This window comes from Vanacampus margaritifer, chromosome 16, assembly GCF_051991255.1.
Source record: "Vanacampus margaritifer isolate UIUO_Vmar chromosome 16, RoL_Vmar_1.0, whole genome shotgun sequence".
Taxonomy (NCBI): domain Eukaryota; kingdom Metazoa; phylum Chordata; class Actinopteri; order Syngnathiformes; family Syngnathidae; genus Vanacampus; species Vanacampus margaritifer.
This window is the reverse complement of record NC_135447.1, coordinates 13,120,790-13,139,114: the sequence shown is the minus strand read 5'-3', so window position 1 is coordinate 13,139,114 and position 18,325 is coordinate 13,120,790. Positions and strand designations below refer to the sequence as shown.

Here is an 18,325-nt window from a genome sequence, read left to right as displayed (position 1 = left end):
TTTTTAAATCAGCATATATACCAGAAGTAGCCTAATTAATGGGTACCTAAGGGTACCTATTGCAACGAGCAGCTAAATTATTCAAATCCATCAAGGGACCCTAATCAATTGTTTCCCTTCTGCTCTTTACATTTTTCTATTTATAATATATATTTTATATTTAATTTATGTTTAATTTTGAGTATTGATAAGCAAAAACCCACGTAGTTTTTTAAAGGCATATTTACGATTTTAAACTGATATCAACATTTTTTTTGAAATCATCCTTTCATTCGAGGTTGACTCTTTTCGGCGGTTTGTTTAAATTATATTTCTACAATTTTTGATATAAGCATTTGTATATATAGTCAAAAACGAGATTTTTTTTTCATTTTATTTTTTTACAGCGGGCCACCCAGCCAGCCTCGCTCTCTCCAAGCGAGACTGACTGAGGAAAGAGGCACGCGAATGGGCGTGGCGAGACTCCGACTAGCTCGTTTTGATTGGCTGAGACGCCTTCTCGGGGCGTGGTTTGCGCTCGGGCTCTCCCTATAAAACCTTCTAGAAAGGGGGGGGCCTAGCTTCGTCTTCATCGTTCAAGTGTCCCACACGCGAGGATTGGAGGACTTTTTATTCCCTTTTCTCCCTTTTTCCTTTTTAATAAATTTTCGTGAAGTTTTTTTTCTTCTTCATATTTGTTGAAAGAGGACGACGGACTGCTGCCTTGCCTCCCCATCAGCGCCGTCATCATGATGTCGATGAACAGCAAGCAGCCGTTCAGCATGCACCCCATCCTGCACGAGCCCAAGTACACGCCGCTGCACTCCAGCTCCGAGGCCATCCGGCGGGCCTGCTTGCCCACGCCCTCGGTGAGTCCCAACATTGGCAAAACCATAATAATAAAAAGACACTAAAAAATCAAATGTTAAAACAGGTAAAAAAAAAAAAAACTAGATTGATGCATGATATTTCGCTGCTTTCGTTCGTATCATCATCCTAATGTCATTTAATATTAAAATTAAATACATTTCCACATATTCAAGTGTCATTTATATTCAAACTCACGCCGGTCTTTTCTCATTGTATAGGCACAAATTATTCAAAAGGAAGTGTGTGTGTGTTTGAGGGAAAGGGGGGGGGCAGTGTTGTAAATATTAATTTTAGATGAATGTCAATCCACGTTGCTGGCATACATTGCACAACATGCCACGCACACTAGGAAATGGGACGTTTCATTTCATTGGAGGGAGCAGGAAAGTGCATATAATTTGTTTTTAATCGGCAAATGTAAAGTTTTCAGTTAAGTATTTTTTTAAAATGTAGGCCTATATGTAGCCGATAGCCTATCATAATTTTTTAAAATAAAAAATGTACTTTTTTAAACCACTCGGAAATATTGGAATAGGAAAATTCAAATCAAGTGTTTTTTTTTTTTTAATAATCAACAATTACAGTACTGTATATGGCTTTTTTTTTAAATGCACTTGTTTTTGTTTAAAAAGTAAATAAAATAAAATATTTGTAAAAACGAATATCACATAAATTGGCCAGCAATAAAGTTTGTTTGCAAAAAACGTGTGTGTGTGTGTGTGTGTGTGTTCGACGACTCTTTCCCTTCAGCTCCCCAGACACTTGGTTTGGTTCTTTATTGAACATCTAAACACAAAGAAAACACATTACAAGTCTAAAATATAAATTGAAGCACAAAAGAAAACCAAAATAGGAAGAGAGAAAAGAGTTTATATGTTCAACTTCCTGTCACATTGGAAATGCAATTAAACAGCAAGATGCCCATATAAGGGCACGATACTATTTCACTTGACTCTTTAATTTGCCTCTCAGTTTCCAGGCACTTAATTCTGATCGCGGTGACAATAAAATCAAAAGCAAAATGACCATAAGTCATTAGTGAAACTGAAATCAAAATTAAAATTACATATTTAATCGCGAAGCTGTATTTCAGATGCTGATTTCTAGTCAAAACAGGAGCAATATAACCATATATGTTATGTTATTAATTATTAATTTCTTACTAACTTCTTAATAGATCCGTATTTGGACACGTTATTAAAATTGAAACTGTAATTTGCCCATCAAATCACAGACATCTTCATAAAAGCCAAATGACCATATTTGGGCATGCCATTCAAATGTTAAACTTTAGTTAGCCTATTACTCCCAATAAACTTTCAGTTACTGTATAAATATTAAAAACAGCGAAAAACAACTATGTGAGAATGTTATTAAACTTGACTTTTGCCTTTATTTCCGGACTCTTCTGGTCACTATGTAACTCAAACTAACAGCAAAATGACCATATATGGGCATGCCATTAAAATGGACACCTTGATTTGGGTTAGTTGCCGTCCATGTAAAAACAAATAATGACCGTTTATGTAGTCTGTTTTATTGATTATTGCATGATTAATGAGTGTACGCTCTAGACACTTCTGGTTTGTGTAAGTTAATTAAACAACAAAAATGACCGTATATGGTAATGCCATTTACATTGAACCTGTCATTTTAAGAAAAAAATATCCTAGACACTATAAATACAAATAACACTTGGAAATGACCATTAATAAGCATGTCATTAATTTTGCAGGCACTTCCGGTCACTGAAGACAATTAATGCAAAATGGCCTTTTATGGGCTTGTCATGCTCACTTGCACATTTTAGTGTTAGTCAATATTTAATTTTGTTTATTTACTTCTTGTTTGGATTAGATTTTTATTTGTTTTCATTTATCGTATACATATTTTTAATTTGCTGGTAAATAGCTGCTGTGATGATCGAATTTACCCCCAAGGTATGAATCAAGTTTTTTAGTTTTTTTTTAATCGAGCTAGCCTGAACTTGTCATCTGCAATAGGACCATATAAGGGCATGTCATTCAACTTGATTTTAGCCACTTCCAGTGACTAATTTTCCCGTAAATTTCTGGCCACTTATGAGGATTTTGTCTATTTCTTTTCTTCTTTGTGTGTGTGTGCGGGCAGCTCCAAGGCAACATCTTCGCGGGCTTCGACGAGACGCTCCTGCAGCGGGCGGAGGCGCTGGCCGCCGTGGACATCGTGACCCAGAAGAGCCACCCGTTCAAGCCGGACGCCACCTACCACACCATGACCAGCATGACCAGCATGACGTGCACGCCCACGTCGTCGTCGGCGCACCTGCACCACCCGTCCGTGCTGACCTCGCACCACCACCACCCTGCGCACCACCACCAGCCGGCGCAGGGCCTGGAGGGCGACCTGCTGGAGCACCTGACGCCCGGCATCTCCCTGGGCGGCATGACGGGCTCGGACGTGTGCTCCACGGCGTCGCACATGAGCGCCATCAACCACATGCAGCACCACCACCACCACCACCACCACCCGCACCACCCGCAGTCTATGAACATGCACGCGCACGGCCTGGGTTCGCACGGCTCCCTGGGGGGCGCGGCGGGGGGTGTGGTGGTGGGCGGCGGAGGCGGCGGTGTAGGCCCGGCGTGCGGCGACGCGGAGCCCGACCCCCGGGAGCTGGAGTCGTTCGCGGAGCGATTCAAGCAGCGGCGCATCAAGCTGGGCGTGACGCAGGCGGACGTGGGCTCGGCGCTGGCCAACCTGAAGATCCCTGGCGTGGGCTGCCTAAGCCAGAGCACCATCTGCCGCTTCGAGTCCCTGACGCTGTCGCACAACAACATGGTGGCGCTCAAGCCCATCCTGGAGGCCTGGCTGGAGGAGGCGGAGCGGGCGCAGCGCGAGAAGATGGCCAAGCCGGAGATCTTCAGCGGCGGCGACAAGAAGCGCAAGCGCACGTCCATCGCCGCCCCGGAGAAGCGCTCGCTGGAGGCCTACTTCGCCGTGCAGCCGCGGCCCTCGTCGGAGAAGATCGCCGCCATCGCCGAGAAGCTGGACCTCAAAAAGAACGTGGTGCGCGTCTGGTTCTGCAACCAGAGGCAGAAACAGAAGCGCATGAAGTTCTCGGCCACGCACTAAAAACAAACGAAAAGAAGAGAAGGAAAGAAAGAAAGAAAGAAAGAAAAAAGGCCCCATTTTTCTTATTTTCACTCCGGAGAGACAAATCATGGAGCGGCTGCTATTTTCGTGCCTCTACGGGACATTTCATCACCTCCAGCGTTGTGGGAGGTAGCGAAATACTTCGTTACTGTAACTAAGCAGATCCTTCAGGTATCTGTTCATAATTTTTTCTGACCACTTTTTTACTTTTACTCCGCAATTCAAACGCAACTTTGGCAAAATAGGCTTGTTACTACTTGGTTGTGTTTGTCTCTTAATGAGACGTTTCATCAGCTGTCGTTATGGAAGTGACGAAATACAAATACCTCGTTACTGTACTTGTACTTGAGTAGATTTCTTGGCGTCTGCACTTTGCTTGAGTATTATTATTTTTGGGACCTTATACTCCCTACATTTGAAAACAAATATCTGTACTTTCTCTTTACTTTTCTCAACTTTAGAAGATGACGTCATGACATAAAAAAGTCGTACATATAGGTAGAAGTACTAACTAAAAAAACAAAAAAAGAAGTCTCTAATTTGAAATAACCTATAGGCGTACATTTCATGACTTCTTGTTATAAGTTACGAAATACAAATACTTTGTTACTTTACTTAAGAAGATTTTTAGGACTTTTAATTTTTCTTAACACTTTTTACTTCATATGAAAACAGCTTTGTACTTGCTGTTATTTTTCTCAAATAATGACGTCATGACGAAAAATAGAGGCACAACTCTGATGAGAAGCAAGGTATTCCCAATCCACTACTCTAAGATAATTTCTTAAAGCGAACAGCTACAAGAATGATTTGTGGCCAATGCAAATTTTATTCTAATGAGCTATAATAAAATAAAATAAAAACATTTTTGTACTCGATTGCATTTCAGAAAATACACTTTTTTTTAACTTTACTTTTAAGTTTAGCAGTCTTTTTCACCCTTTACTTAAGCATAGAGTGTGAATATTATTATCATTCCATCTTTTTTATTTTTTTTTATTTTTTTTACAGTGTCTATATATGAAGGTGATGAAATGTCTTGTATATGGTCAAAAACTGGAGGAAGGATTGGAGGATTTGGATAAAAGCCCACCGTGACGGCAACACGCTCGGACTTCTTCATTCATAAGGCAATTATTGTACAAAGAAAATACAAATGACTCCCTTTTTATATTTATCATTGTATATATTGTGTGAATAGGCTGCACCGATGTATTGAATTGTTTTGTTGATTATTTTTGATGAAGATGTAAAAAAAAAAAAAAGTGAGAGAAACAGAAGCCACATGCATGTTTTTTGTTTTGGTTTTTAAATCGATCGAGGGCATCTTCTGTGCGAGTTCAGGAAATTCCCACCGGGACGAACGCATCGCAATAAGAAGAAGAAACACACAGTTGTGTCGTGGCTGTGTGTCTACCTCATTACTACACACACACACATACACACACAAAGAAAAGTGTTCATGGTGATTTAACGCACATCACTCAAAAAACATATTTTTCTTGTTTTGTTTTTTTTTGTTTTGATGGTGGATTCACAGTAGAAGGAAGTCACTGTAAAAAGCTGTCACCACAATGCTTTGACAATCAAGTATGACCATCCTTTTTTTTTCTTATTGATTATAGCAAACACTGTATCTAATTATTTATTCGCCCCCCCCCCCCCCCCCCACACACACACATGGAGCGCACTTTGTAGATACATAATTTATTTATTTCATTATTTAAACATGTTCCCCTCTTTTTGTTTGTATTTAAATTAATTTATTTGATTTTTTTTAATGAAACGAATGGATTTCATTTGTGAAAGGGTGTTCTTCAATAATGTGTCTGTGTACATGACAGAAGCTGAAATAAAACGTGCACGTTTTACGTCATCATCGCACAGATTCCTGTGTTATTATGAATATTTTCAGCCTATTCAAGATCATTTATTGAGGGAAAATGTGTTTGCAATCATTGGCCGCTCTAAAAAAAAATTGGGATTAATTTGATTGGATTAGACATTGGACTGTCATTTTGATTGCATTTTAGTCATTGGGCAAAACAAAAACACAGTCACTGGCTGCCGTGTCTAACTTAGCGATTCAGTCATTGGTCATTCTAAAAATAGTGATAAAACTCAGTTCAATTGCTGAAAACATCATTAGTCTCGCAAAAAATGTTTTGACTTGGTGCACTTTGTAAATGCTGGAAACAGTATACAGTCATTGGCCTCTCTGCTACAACAGCGATTTGGTCATTGGTCATTCTAAAGTACATCTTAATTGTGTGTGACCAATGCTGAAAATGTTCTGAAGTCATTGGTCACTCTAAAACGTGATCAGTTGTGAATGAATAATTTATGAAAACATGATACAGTCATTGGTCTCTCTAAATGAGTGTTTCAGTCATTGTCCTTTGAATGCTGAAGACATTTTAGTCCCTGGTCACAAAAAACAAGAACCAATCCTATAGGCATCAGTCACTCAATAAAGTAACCAATCAAATCTGACCAACGTGAAAAAATATTGTTAAGTCATTGGCCACTCTAAAATGTATTGATGACTTGTATATGGCCTACACTGTAAAAAGTGTGGTTGTTGGCCAGTTTAAAAAATGTCAGTGAATATGCTGACTTGAAAACCAATTGCCAATGTCGTGACTTTAGTACGACTCCAAATGTTAGGGCCTCCAAAAGTGAGGCTGGGGCCCCAATATGACCGCTGCCCGTTGCTGTGACTATTGCGCACCATGAGAACACACACTTGTTGTTGTCTTGTTTTTGTTGTTGTGACTTCACGTTAAACTTTTTATGCATTTGACTCAAAGTCAATTTGGGAAAGCCAACGTTATCAACAGTCAGAGAGGCCTTCTTTTTGCATCATGCTTATTAAAAAAATTGTCACTTAAAAACATTATTTAATTATACCAATGAAAGAGGTCTTATTTTAAGTTGATATTATTACTCTTTAAATCAATGAATGTAGCAAAAATGTAATGCAACAATATAATCATATACTTTTAAAGTAACATTTCTAGACTTAAATTGGGTGTTTATATGACAAATTCTGTTTTTACACATGATTAAACACATTAAAAAACAAAACAAAAGAAAGACAGAAAAAAACCCTGACTTAGTTAGATATTAGTGAGGTAATTTTGCTTTTGTTTTAAATCGGTCACGTCACTTTCTGTACCACTTATCAAACTTGTTAGTGAAAAACAATTATGTAAGTTCATAAAAACAAATCAAACGTAAAAATGTTTTTTTTTTAAATACATGAAAAAATGGCATGCAAAGAAAAAAAGAATGGAAAACATATTGTATTTTTATAAAAAGAAAAACAAGAAAAAATGCTAAGCAAAAAACCATATGTAATTTTATTATCTCTTATTAAACCCATAAAGAAATTAATAATAACAATAATAATAATAACATAAATATGCATACCAATATGCATAATTTACTCAGCTATGGAGTAAATTATAGACAACATATCAAATGGATCCAAACCTGATTACTTAAATTTATAATATGTTGCATGAATCTTTCGTTTCCTGACATAATACAAATCATAACATTTGTGCATTTTAATATGTAAAATATGCCACTTCCAAATGTTTTATTCCCAGATGTATTTGAAAGCATACTTGTATGAGAGCATTTCTTCAGTCTCCAAACTCACAGCGACTAAATTGCACGCCAGCTGTTTTCATCCATCCATATCATCCAACTACAGTCATTGGCCACTCTAAAAACTGTTAAAATGTATCTGACAATCCTGGATTTATCCCACAGTCACTGGCCACTCCACAAACAATGAAATGTACCTGACCAATCCTTAAAATATACTGCAGTCATTGGTCACTCTAACAAGTATAGATTAATTTAATCAATGACTTGCTGAAAGTATTTTTTAGTTACTGGTTACTCTAAAAACTGTATCTGACCTTTGCTGGAAGCATCAGGTCATCATGTATTCCAGTCATCAGATGCTGTGAACAATAGTTTTGTGGAAATATTAAAAACAAAAACAATTAACTCATTTAATACCAGCCGTGTTGAAATGGATTTTTGACATCTATAGCCGTCAATGGTAGTGAATGAGAAAAAAAGACGCTAAATAATGAAAGATGACAAAAAGCGACTTGTTGCTTTAATCCAGATGATTTTTAATCCTTCATATGGAAACGTCTGTTGCATTATGAATAGTCGCTTCTTGATATTTGAGTCCTACGCTGGCAAAACGTCTGCCAGGCGGCAACGCAAGCTCATCACATCTCAACAAACGCCGGCCATGTTTGCACTTCATGCCGCTCTCCTCTCACATTAGGCCGTCCGCCTCCTTCTGTGTTTTTGTATGCATTTTTTTTTTCCATGAAGCGAGGAAGCACATTTTCATAAATAGACCTTGGCCGAGCGCTACGGCCATGAAACTTTAATGACGCTCCGGGTCTTGAGTGCAGCGTCGGGTTGGGTGGGGGTTTGGATTTGGGTGGGGGTGGGGGGTGGTTTAGAGAATAGCAGGCCTCTGTTACGCTACTATGTCTCTCGCTCGCGCACTCTCTCACACGTACACATATATGCAAACAACCGCCTTTTCTCTACGCCCCCCCCCCCCCCCACACACACACACTCTCACACATGGGGATTAGGACGGAGGCAGTGGAAGTCTAATCTGTTATTCTTTTATTATCATTATTATACGCAATGTCTTGAGGGGGGACTGACCTCCGCTAATACACCATTAATGGAGAAAATTCATTGAGGCAGCCATGACCACACACACACACACACACACACACACACACACACACTAAAGATACAAAAAAAAAATCGGTCTTAACCATTTTTGGGGTTTATAACGCCCGAACCCCTCCAGACCTCTGCCCCAGATTTATGGTCCCTTAAAATCAACAGTGAGCTCATCCTCTCAGATTGTATATTTGTACAAATGTGATAAATATTTGACAGAACTGAAAAGTGATTCAGCAGAGGCCTTTTAGTGTGTGTGTGTGTGTGTGATCTTGTTTTTGTTAGTGGGGCCAACATTTCAGGATTTCACAGAGTTGTGGGGCCCACCCGTCCATGTGGGGCCATTTTGATGAGCCCCACAAGTTGAGACCTCTTTCTGAGGGTCAAGACTTGGTTTTAGGGTTTAGGATTGAATTGGTTTATGGTTGAGGTTAGGGTAGGGAATGGGGGTAGGCAATCATTTTTGATGATTGGGGTTAGGGAAAGGGGCTAGGAAATGTATTATGTCAATGAGATGGCCCCACAAAGATAGTAAAACAAACTTGTGTGTGTCTGACCACTCTTGGATAACAGTTATAAAACGCATAACCCGTCAAACACACACCTTTAGATGCGTGGTCCCCGCAAGATGTCAACATGACATAAGTGTGTAAAAATCCTTTGTCCCCATCATGTCACTAAAACAAGAACAAACTCACTCACACTTCCTGATTTATCAACCGAAAGGTGGACTGCACAAACACATTTTTGTCCTCACACAAAATCCAATACACATTCACACACTTCCACATTTATTGTCCTCACGCCGTGAAAGGTCAACATGACATGACTGTGTAAACACTTTTGGCCCCATCAGATGAGAAATATGTGTTTTGCCGCCATCTTGTGGAATCTTGATGCCAAGGAACTGTGTGGAAGTGATTTGAGGAGCCTATTTTGGACAAAAGTAGTGCTCTGCCACCATCATCTGGCACCTGCGGGCAAATTATAAACCTTTTTGCATGGGCGTGAATTACTCAAAGGTTTTCCCTATCGCGTCAGGGCTCGGTCCCTATCCTAGCGTGGGTTCATCGGATAGTGCTGAAAAACCAGGGCGAACACACACACTGTAAATGACCAGATCCAGTATTTCCTCCTCAACAAGAGAACGGCAACCGCGTGAGTTTTTGAAGGCGGTGGGGGACGTCATTACGCATATGAGGCGCTAATTAAAACATGGCGTCGGTAATCAGGAACATTGTATAACTAATCAGGCCTAATGAGCATGGGGGGGTGACGGCTTAGCGGTGTGTGAGGTGGTGGGGCAGGCCATGATCAAAAAGGCGACTTATGGGGCCTAATGGGCGGGCTTACGGGACGACAATAACGAGCAATCTGGACAAATATTACAAAATGTTGGCGAGGCGTTCAGGTAGTCGCTGTAAATGAAAATATACTAAGCAATGCTATTTGTAACGTGTAACGGGGTGGGGGTGGGGGGTGGGGTGGTATCCGAAATTCCAGATGGAATGCAACACGATGAATTATGGAACAATATCGTAGCGGCCATATCAATATTTACAAGGCAGGAATGCCAGCTGTTGGGAAAGCCTCCTTTTGTCCACAGAAGAGTCAAATAGTAGAAGAAGAAGAAGAAAGAGAAGAAGAAGAAGTGACAGACCGGGAATTTAAATTGAGCTTGAATAAAAAAAAAAACATCAACAACAATATGCATAAGAAAGAAAAAAAGCTTCCTTGTAACACTCAAACAGCTCTTGATCATTTCTAATCAATTATGTAGCAAACAGCAATTATTGAAATATTTATACACACACTAGCAATAATTCAACTTGTGTCATGACTTAAGGCCCTGCTGAGATGTTTGTGTTTATTATTTAGTAGCTAGCGAGCCCACTGACAGTGAACACCTGAGTCAATAAAAGCGCTGCTTGGTTAATAGATATTTTTTACAGCGGAAGCTTTTAATAGGACTAGGGAAGAAAAAATAGAATGAATACCATCAAACGTTGGGAAATATAAAAGAACAAATCAATTACGCACTTGGAATTGTAATATAACAGGAATGGCAGTAAATCAGCAACATTTTAATATGAAAAAAAAGGTGCTAAGTTACAGCTGTAAACTTACAACATGACAGAAAAATGATTAGGTTCCTTTGGTAAAAATGTAATAATACGAGAAAAAAGTTTGCAAAAAAACAAGAATGAAGCTGTGATATGATGAGAAAAAAAAGTTTAATTATAAGGATGAAATTATAACATCATGAAGACTGGAAAAGTTATAGGGGTAAAATTGTAATACAACAAGAAATAATGAGAATAAAGTACAATTTACAACAATGTACTATCAAAACGCGAAAACCTTAATTATTGAGTGGCATGTTTAAACAACATTTTCCTAATATCAATTATTTTTAGTGCTGTCCTATGCGTCATAAAATGTCACGCCAAGTTTGTTTTTACAGATCAAATCATTTTCATATTCTTATTATTGCTGGCCTAAGTAGAGGTGTTCCCGTCCATGTCGTTTCCATGACGACACAGAGAAAGAATTTCCTTACCAAAAGACTTAAATGTTGCTGAATGGAATCAAAGCGGGAGGCATAAATATAAAATAAGACGATGGAATATATATTATTATACATTTGGTTGCATTTAGTGTAAATTTAAGCGAGCCAGAAAAGGTTGTTTTTTTTTCTTTCTATTTTTCCTTTACCCCCCCAAAAAAAGGCATGCTTGGAGAAGCCCGAGACGTAAATACAAAGTTGCACTTAATTCAGAGAAGTGTGTTCAAAGTGCGCTGCAGTGCATCGGGCTCCTCTAATCATGTCTCATCCATAATGCATGCGCAAAAACTGACAAGATGCCCTGCAAAAAAGAAATACATTTGAAAAAACACGGGCTGTGCAAAGCTTACGTTTATTTTTTTTCCCCTTCTCTCCGACGGACACTGGCTAAACTTCAGCATTTAGCACCGGTACAATTTTAATGAAATTAAAAAAATATATTGATGTGACTGCTTGGGGGCTGATGATTAACTTCAAATTCGCTCTGGATGAAGGATTTAATCTAAATTCACGATCGATGTGGTCGTATTTATCATAAAATGTCTTCATCTTGACAACTAGGATTACAACTTGTTCTCGTTTCAAACGGATTGATTCGTCATTGGAAGTTACGTCTGAATTGTTCCAATGTAAAAAAAAATAAAAATGTTTTGAAGTGTTACTTATAACTTAACTCAAGATATGAGCTTCAAGCTTTTTATTGCAGCTCCCAGTTAGAGTTGAGTAATATTTTTATAAAGTAAATGTTCATCTGCCAACCCTGACATGTACATCAGATCTCTAGGACATTTCATGTCTGCGTATCAGCTGACCTAACTGAAGCGTGTAATGAATTATAGTAACTACAGGGGTCGCATGATTGACCCCTGTGGAACGCCACAACTAATAGCTATTTGGTCAGAGAGAGCATTACCCATTTCACCACATTATGACCTTGAGAAAGGACATGATTCCCACCTAATGTTCTAACCTCTGTAATAAGATTACATGTGTCAAAGTATATAGAAGTGGTAGTCAAACATTAGGAACAATTAGTAAAAATGTCATATACTCAAATAAATAAATAAACACATGTATGGAGAACATGGAGGGAGGGTGGGGGCTTTGGGGAGTTTAAGGCAATGAAATGCTAAACAGACACCTCAAAAACAAATCACTAAATAAATAAACAAGCCACTAAAAAAGCTGCAAAAGCTCCACCAGTACCTTTAAAGCTGACAGAGAACCAATAATTGGTGTGTGTGTGTGTGTGTTGGGTGTATGTGTGCATCCTTGTGTGTATTGAAGGCTTGGTATGGGCTCGTGTTTGGGGATTGGCTCCATGCGGACCCGCTTGCTTTCTTGCGCTGGCCCATATACTGTACTGTATATTTGTGTGTGTGTGTGTGTGAAGTGCTACTTTCTTGTCTCGCTGATGAATAATGCAGCGCTGCTAGGCCGGCGGGTTTCCAGTTAAATAGCAATTTGCTTAACCAGTGCTCCCAGTCACTGCCAGCGGCACGCGCGCTATAACCTTACGAGTACATTTATACGTATATTCGCATTAATCAATAGAAACACACTCTCTGCTAATTGCACTTAAAGGCTTGAACTGTATGTTTCTATCTATGCATGCAAGTTGCTGGGATTACATTGAGGAAATGAAGATAAATGCATTTAATCGTGAGAATAACGTTGCTTTACGATGAGAGAAAAAGGTCATCAAGGTATGTGGATAGAATTATATTACAAGACTAAAAGCAGCTAAGTTGTTTTATTATTATTATTATTATTATTATTATTATTATTATTATTATCCAATTTTATTCCAGGCTCAGGGTCCACATAATAATAATAATAATAATAATAATAATAATAATAATAATAATAATAATAATAAATATTGTTATTATTATTATTGGTTAGATTCCAAAAATAAAGTTGTCATATAATGAGTGAGAAAAATTTTGGGATATTCCACACCCACCTGCAAATGATGAAAATCAGCAATATTGAGACACACCCCTTTTAACAAATCTAAACTTATTAAAGAACACTTAAACTTATTAAAACACACTTCTTAAAGTATTCCAGGCTACTTACAGGCACATCTTCTCTGCCTCTTCTTCTTGCTGTTCCTACTGCATCTCTTTTAGTTGAGCTCAATACTGCCCGGCATGTTGTGGCACAACGCGGTACTACACTGAAAGAAGAATAAGTACGAAATATCCCACCAGGAGGATCCGCCCAACAAAACCAGTCATGTGTTGCACCTGAACGAGTTAAATGAAAGAAAGTTCATGAGCTCGTTCCTATTTTGGGCAAACATGAAATGAACGTAGTGTTTTTCTATCTGATGAACTCACGTAGATAATGAACTTTCTAAATTGACAAAGGAAAACTTTCGTTTGGTAGCGGATCCTTAATAATTCCTCCCCAGCTATCTTATTACTTGCATATTTTTCCACACTGGTCCAAAATCTTGACTCAACCGCCGCCATCGGGAGATTGAGCGGAATTTGAATTCATTGAGGGATTTTTACGGGCGGCGAGGCTTGTCGGGTAATTCTGTTAACAAAAGGTATCCTTAGAAGGAATTAAATATTTATCCGCTCTATGAATAACAATTGGAGGGGAACGCAGGGGGAGAGGCGCTGTTTACTTTTTCGCAGGGTTTGCCTGGCAGGATTCTGTCGTGATTTCCATCTCGTGGAGATGATTGCCGGATCGGTAGGTGGTGTTGGAGGGGGGCAGCCGATACACGTGTTACTGAAAGCCATGTTTGCGCTCTAATCCTCCACAGGAATGAGCGAGCCCGGGACTCAGCGGGATCTCTTGACCGGACTAGAGGGCGCCCACTGACCCTGTAATCTGTTGAAAAAGCATCAGAGTCGCATGGGGTGAGGCCTCCATGTGCGTCCCACTACAAGAGCGCGTATCGATCTCTGATGAAAGCATTTATTTAACTACTTAAAAGAAGTTTAGGAATTTTGGAGGTGTAATTTCCCGATGAATGTAAAATGCATTTATAAACTTTCCGGGTGAACTCGAATTTGATCTTTTGTTCTATGTTTAAGTACTTTTTGGACAAGTTGCTATAAAATAAGCTCAACAGTCAAAATTTGTGTGCTTTTCTGTGACTCCTCTGGTCTCTCTGAGCATCCTGTTTGAAGCCTCTAATTCAACAAGTGAATTTATGTAACTGGATAGAAAATTGGCCTTTTTTTTTGTTGCCATTTTGTAACATCTTAACACATAACAAAATAAGGCAAAAAGAAGAAGAAAATAAATTAACATTCAAGCACCCCCTCCCCCCAAAAGGCAGATTTTTGTAAATACTGAAAGACAAAGTTTTATAAAACAGTCAAATGCTCTGTCATTCTTTATTGGTGTCAGCATGTAAGTTATTTTATTCAGTTTTTAAATTAATCAACTGATTAATCGGTTATCTGAAATTCTTCCAAATATCAGGTCAAAATATGCATATCGCTCGGGAACTAATGAATTTATCATTTTTTAATGGGTCTTTACTGTACTTTAAAAAGTCTGTTTAATACGATTTTTCTGTTCTAGTAACTTTGAAGTGGAAATTAAGTCAAATTTTGTTTACAATAATATGTTCTATGTAACCCCCACTAGTCTAAACACGGCATTTTAATTAATATCGCGTCTGCGGAATATGAGTTAAGCAACCCGTTTTTATCCATCTCAGAAGGCGGCCATTTTGACAATCGCTGTCGAACGAAAATGACATCACAGAAAAAAATGGTCTTGCCTTCCTCTTTAAGAGATCAAACAAATAGGTTATTATTATACTTTTTTTAAATTAATCAGCCAATTAATCTGTTATCGGAATTTTATTCAGCTAAAATTCGTAATCAGACCCAAAAAATGTACGGTAAATGGTCGGGGCACTAAGAAACGCATATTTAAAAGGTATGCTTTTTGTTTTTGTTTTTGAACTGTACTTTAGAAAGTCTGTTTTAATTAAGCTTAAGTTTAAGTCTGCATCAGTAACTTGGACAGTAGTAACTTGTGAAATGTGTTTGAAGCGTATGGGTAGAGTTCTTGCATTGCTATGAGACAACAGACCTTGATGAGGATCCGTTTAGAAGTTGTACAAACTAAGGCCTCAGTGTTTGTACAAAAAAGCTGAAGATCCGTGTTTGTATTGGTAGATCTATCGCATCGGCAGAAAAAGGGATCGGAATGAAGTTTTTGAAACGGGGAGTGTTTGTTTTGAGAAGCGTAAAGCAGACAGATGCGCAGCAGGCCTTCATTCATCTGCGGCGCGAAGATCCCCAACTCCTTTTTTGCTCCTTTGTATTGCTTCCCGGTCATAAATAATGCATCCAGCGGCTCTGATGACATTAACGCCCGGGATGAGCTTAATGAGCTGAGCACCGCTGACTGATCTGAAGGACTTGGCGGCCATTTTGAATCAAATCCACACGGCGGGAGGGCGGGTGAGAAGAAATATTGATTCCAAATAAAGTCAGACGCTTTGATTGGAGAGTCGGTATCGGACGCTGCCGAGCTTTATGGCGATCGAAGTTTCGTCTTTGGCGAGCCACCCGAGAGTACGACCTGTTGTGGCCAATGCAAACTTGCAATTAAACTTTAATCAGCCTCGCTCCGAGGATACACGCTCTTCTTTTTTTAATTTAATGATTAATTCTTTATTATAATTTCCCCAAGCGTTGGCCAAACGGCAAGTGAGAAGGTTTCCACATGCGCGGCAAAAAGGTTTCAATCGGAGGCCTTTGATCACGCCTAATAATATCCCAGAGGTTGACGGATGAAATGGAATGACGGCTCTTTGATTCGCCGCCGTATCGAAGGATTTGACGACTTCGTCTAGTAGATTACAAAAAAAATGGAAATATATCCACGTCATCATTTGATTCTGCAGCTTTTCAATTAGCGTGATAGTAAAGATTTCCAGAGGGGAGGCGTCAAAAAACGAACATCCTCAATATTTTAAATTCACTATACCCGTTTATCGCAGGGGATTCGTTCCAGATTCATTCGCAACAGGACCATACGCATTTAAAAAAAAAAATAGTTTTATTACTCTAATAGGCTCCTCCCTCAAATTTTAACTCATTAACACAGAGTTAAACTTATTCAACCATACAATAATGAAACTCTTATAGCTTAATGCTAACATACAATGCGAAAGACCATAGACATGCTAATAGAAATTAGCATGTATGTTACAGTAAATATAAACCTTGACATTTTAACACACGCAGGGTAAACAGAGCATACAATAATAACCACAGACATGTTGCTATTTTTGAATTTTTTGGGGGGAACCTATGCAGTTGTTTTCGTAAACACCCGGACAGTTACGTTTGTTTTTGTTTTTTTAGCTGATCATCGTCTTCCGAGGATTTCTCGTGATAAAATATTTGCTATGCAACACAGGATGGTTAAATTTATGCAACAATTTTTCCCTACTGGTGAAAATTGATTTCTTCAAACTTGCAATCCGACAGCACTTTGGGGGCAGCTGGAAGGATATTGCCGTAACCTTTTTTTTTTTAATGAGCGCAGATTTGCTGAGCGTACATTTTTTTGAGCCGCGTTTAATTCATGCTGCAAGCGTAGCGCTTGGAAACCAGCACAAATCGCAGTCGAATACTCAATTTGGTGGGTGTGTAACAGATTCTTTGAGGTGCCGGTAAGATAGCAAACATATTGAGCAAATTTACTGGAGGTTTCCAGTCATTTTTTAAGTATTTATGCATAATGTAAACATTTTGTTTTGTCATATGTAGACGACAATGCAAAACAGATAGCTCTCCTTACCCATATGCGACGGCATTACTACTAAGAGTCAGTTTTCAATTTAGTAAATTTCCAATGTATTCCCATAAATTCTCGTTAATTAGCTTCAGTAGTCCCGCTCTTCAAAAAAGGAAATAAGAATGATTTTTTGAATTATAGACCCATATCTCTACTCCCACAGCTTTCTAAAATATTGGAAAAATTGTATGTGACAAAATTAAATAAATTCATAGATACATATACAATTTTAAGTAATAGCCAATATGGGTTCCGCTCCAATCACTCAACCAATATTGCATTAATGGAGTTAACTGAAGAAATGTGCACATCCATGGATAAAAACATGTTTTTGTAAGTTTCTTTGTGGATTTACAAAAATCATTTGACACTTTAGATCATGAAATATTATTGCATAAATTGTTCAAATATAATATACAGTAGTATAAGAGGTGTTGCACATCAATGGGTTACCAGTTATTTAAAAAATAGAAAACAATATGTTGAGTTCAATAGTAGACAATCAAAACACAGTTATGTAACTTGTGGGGTGCCCCAGGGATCAATTCTGGGGCCTGTAATTTTTCTCCTTTATGTGAATGATATTACAACTATTTTGAAATTGCAATTTAAAACTTTAAAATTTCATGAATTTATGGAGTTTAACCGCCTTAAAATAATGTATAAAGCCCATCATGAAATTTTTACCAATTAACATGCAAAAAAAAAAAGGGAAAGTGAGTACAAATCAAGAGTAACAGATATTTTTTCCAAACCTAAATACAGAACAAAACAAAACAAAAAGAACGATGTATTTCAACTCAAGGTCTCAATTTGTGGAACAATCTGGATTATAAAATTAAATCATCTCAGTCTATTTGTATTTTTAAAAAATGTATAAAAGCACAATTACTGGAATATATATATATATATATATATATAGCACAAGGATATGTCATTTAATTATTTTGTTTAATTGTTACATTGAAAGCGTCTTGACTGCTTGCTGTCATTTATTTTGTGTTGATAATTTTTTGGGGTGTTGATCAGGGGCAGATATCATAAGTTTTACTTCTTTCTGTCTCATTTCATTTCTTTTCTTTTTAAAGAATGAAATACAATTTTTTAATTGAATTGAAATGGAACATTTACAACTTTAATTGTTGGAATTTGACATGTTGGGCCCTCAAAAATTCTCTGGAGGGGCCACGCTTGGCCCACTTGCCCCATCTTGGAAGGAATCGTGTGGTTGAAAGTCGGATGTCTTCT

The 18,325-nt window shown here is 38.2% G+C and overlaps 1 protein-coding gene across 1 annotated transcript; it reads left to right on the top strand.

The window, feature by feature from the left end:
- The first annotated feature begins 576 nt into the window (after positions 1–576).
- pou4f4 (POU class 4 homeobox 4) lies at positions 577–5,863 on the top strand. Its single transcript, XM_077546672.1, has 2 exons — positions 577–848; positions 2,980–5,863. The coding sequence occupies exons 1-2, from the start codon at positions 729–731 to the stop codon at positions 3,961–3,963; spliced, it is 1,104 nt and encodes a 367-aa protein (XP_077402798.1). The 5' UTR covers positions 577–728; the 3' UTR covers positions 3,964–5,863.
- Positions 5,864–18,325: the final 12,462 nt, after the last annotated feature.

Coding starts and splice junctions, on each gene's coding strand:
- pou4f4 (XM_077546672.1), top strand. CDS start 729: ATGATGTCGATGAACAGCAAGCAGCCGTTCAGCATGCACCCCATCCTG. Junction 849..2,979: donor CCTGCTTGCCCACGCCCTCG/GTGAGTCCCAAC, acceptor GTGTGCGGGCAG/CTCCAAGGCAACATCTTCGC.